This window comes from Lolium perenne, chromosome 3 (genome assembly GCF_019359855.2).
Source record: "Lolium perenne isolate Kyuss_39 chromosome 3, Kyuss_2.0, whole genome shotgun sequence".
Classification (NCBI taxonomy): Eukaryota; Viridiplantae; Streptophyta; class Magnoliopsida; order Poales; family Poaceae; genus Lolium; species Lolium perenne.
The window spans coordinates 232,398,579-232,401,077 of NC_067246.2; the positions used below are offsets into that span (position 1 = coordinate 232,398,579).

Genomic DNA, 2,499 nt, shown 5'->3' on the forward strand with positions numbered 1-2,499 from the left:
GTGGCGGCGGTGGTAATGGCGTAGCTATGTAATTAAACTTACCTAGTATCTTATTTTCATCTTCCATGGGGATTTATGGCGGCAGATCGCTTGGCTTGTGGGGTGCGGCGATCCACGGTACGAAGGAGACTGCGGTCCAACTTGTGGTAGTTAAGGATGCCACCATCAATGGCAGCATCCGTGGGGTTCGTATTCCTCGTTGGAAACGATGGTGGAGGCATCTCTCGCTTCATAGTTTTCGAGGTAAATCTCCAGCCTGGGGGAGGACACCATTGATGGTGGCGCCCATGGACGTCGTAGCCCTCACTAGAGGCGTTATGGGGGTCTCCTAGATCAGATGATGACACTATATGAGTCATCAGCCCCCGTGAGGACATCATCTTTAGATACATTCATCGGCTGGAGTGACTAGGGTCTATGTGTTTCTCATGTGGAGATCGAGGTGGAGCAACGTGTCATCTACCATCTACAGCGATGAGTCTCGATGGCATGATGCAACGGTGTCTCGGCGGCCAACGTTTGATGATGGATGCGCGCAGGGAGAAGGTGCTATCTAGCGTTGTGGTGGTGTACTGGCGCCGACTGCAGGAATGGTAAAGTTTATGCGGACATTTCATGAAGATTGCGCATTGGTTTGATGGGGGTGATTTGTAGTGTGTGCTTGAGGTACTCGCTAAAAATCTACTAGACCGGATGAGCGTTGTCGTTTCATTTATAGGGTGTCTTAGGGTATATGCGATGTTCCCTGTTTCTAGTTGATGAGGGATTTTCTCGTTTTCGGGGCACATGGGCCTATTGGTATGATTTTCACTCGTTGTCAAGTGTCTAGGTGTTTCATGGTGGCTTCAAAGTTTTTAATGTATGCTCTTTGTTAAATCTTTGTTGAATAAAATTATAAAGAAGGTCGTGAGTCATAGCATCTCTTTCGAAAAAAACACAGGGATTTCTGCAAGTTAGCCGCATGTTTAGTCCACAGATATTGTTGTCTGAACTTTGAAGGAGCCCGTAGATACTGGTGCGGTGGTGCCGTGTGTGCACGCAGGTCGCAATTAGTGAATCAGCAGTGAGTCAGCGACGTGTGAGCCGAAGGACGGGGTGCATCAGGATTGAGAGACGACAATCGCATTTGCACTTGCATCTTGACCATCCATGCACATCACTGACACGAAGAATCAGACATAGAGCAAGTTTACACCAACGAATTAATTTCACATTTTCAGCTCGCTCGATCTTCCAATCAATTCACGAAGAATCAGACATAGAGCAAATTTACACCAATCACACGCTAGCGGAGATTAGTTGCACCTCTCGCTGCTTACAACAACTCACAAACGATCGAGACCGATCGATCGAAGAAAATTCATCGACATAAATTTCTAGGTTCGTAGCTAGCTATCTAACTCCACAAACGAACTGAATGAACCGACGTGCAGGCCGTGGCAGCGGCAGTGCAGCCCGGCGCGCGCGTCCGCCATGCATTAGCCCTCGATGAATCCGGTCATGCGGAGGACGGAGTCGCGCATCCGCGTGAGGTCCCGGCCCTTGAGCGTCCGCCCCTGCCCGGAGCACACCGAGAAGGCCTCCCTGCGCCGCGCCATCAGCACGTGCGGCGGCGAGCGCTCGCCGTCCTCCTCCTCGCCGGCGCCCCCTCGCCGCTCGTCCGGCGCGCCCGAGACCGACGGGATGTCGATCGGGCGCGTGAACGGGCGCCTCTCCTGCGCCCACGCCGCGCATTTCGCCGACGACGCCAGGTTCTGGGTCGACATGGCCGGCCGATCGACCGATGGACCAAGTAGCTGTGCGCGCGAACTAGGAGTCTAGGAGCTGTGAACGAAATGACCAACGAGAGCTTATGATTTGTGAATGCGACAAGCTGCTTGTCCAAAACCTTTCTCTCCGGAGATCGGCGTGGCGCGAGAGATTTATAGGGAGTGGCCGCGATGGCCCGGCGGCTACGTAGCAACCTAGCTAAGCTAGGCTAGGCAGGTTCCGTGCGGAGCTGCACCGCCTTGTGTGACAGATACGTATGCGGTTTGGAGCTTTGACGGGAAGGGAAGGAATAATTCCGTAATTCCGTCCAAGATTCACCTCCATGCATTTCCTTGGCCACTTGGCCTAGCTAAGCAACAAATTGGGGGCAAAATTATATTCCCAGCCTGTTCGATCAAGATGTGGCCTTCCTTCCAGGCTCGCGCGCGCACTCCACCTCCCCTCCTGATTTGATCTCTCGTTTTGGGTTTGCATAACGGCGCACGTTTAATTAGCGACCTTGCGCATGCGATCAATGGTGTGCTTTTCGGCGAGATCGATCATGCATGCGTTTCGGCGAGCTCATCAGTTTCAGTTGGCAGCGGCACATTGATCTGTCGTCAGACATATAGCGAGGAGCAGCGGAGAATGTACTTTGCCGGAAAATGGATCTACTTTGGTATCTTCCGGCAGGTGGCCGGGAACGACGACGAGGTAGACGTCTCACGTCTGGAGGACCAGGTTCGATGA

At 52.7% G+C, this 2,499-nt stretch overlaps 1 protein-coding gene across 1 annotated transcript; it reads right to left on the reverse strand.

Moving 5' to 3' along the window:
• Positions 1-1,188: 1,188 nt before the first annotated feature.
• LOC127343668 (protein S40-1-like) lies at positions 1,189-1,955 on the reverse strand. The gene has a single exon (XM_051369830.2). It carries the CDS (start codon positions 1,764-1,766, stop codon positions 1,479-1,481), a length of 288 nt encoding a protein of 95 aa, XP_051225790.1. The 5' UTR covers positions 1,767-1,955; the 3' UTR covers positions 1,189-1,478.
• Between the last annotated feature and the right edge of the window lie 544 nt (positions 1,956-2,499).

Coding starts and splice junctions, on each gene's coding strand:
- LOC127343668 (XM_051369830.2), bottom strand. CDS start 1,766: ATGTCGACCCAGAACCTGGCGTCGTCGGCGAAATGCGCGGCGTGGGCG.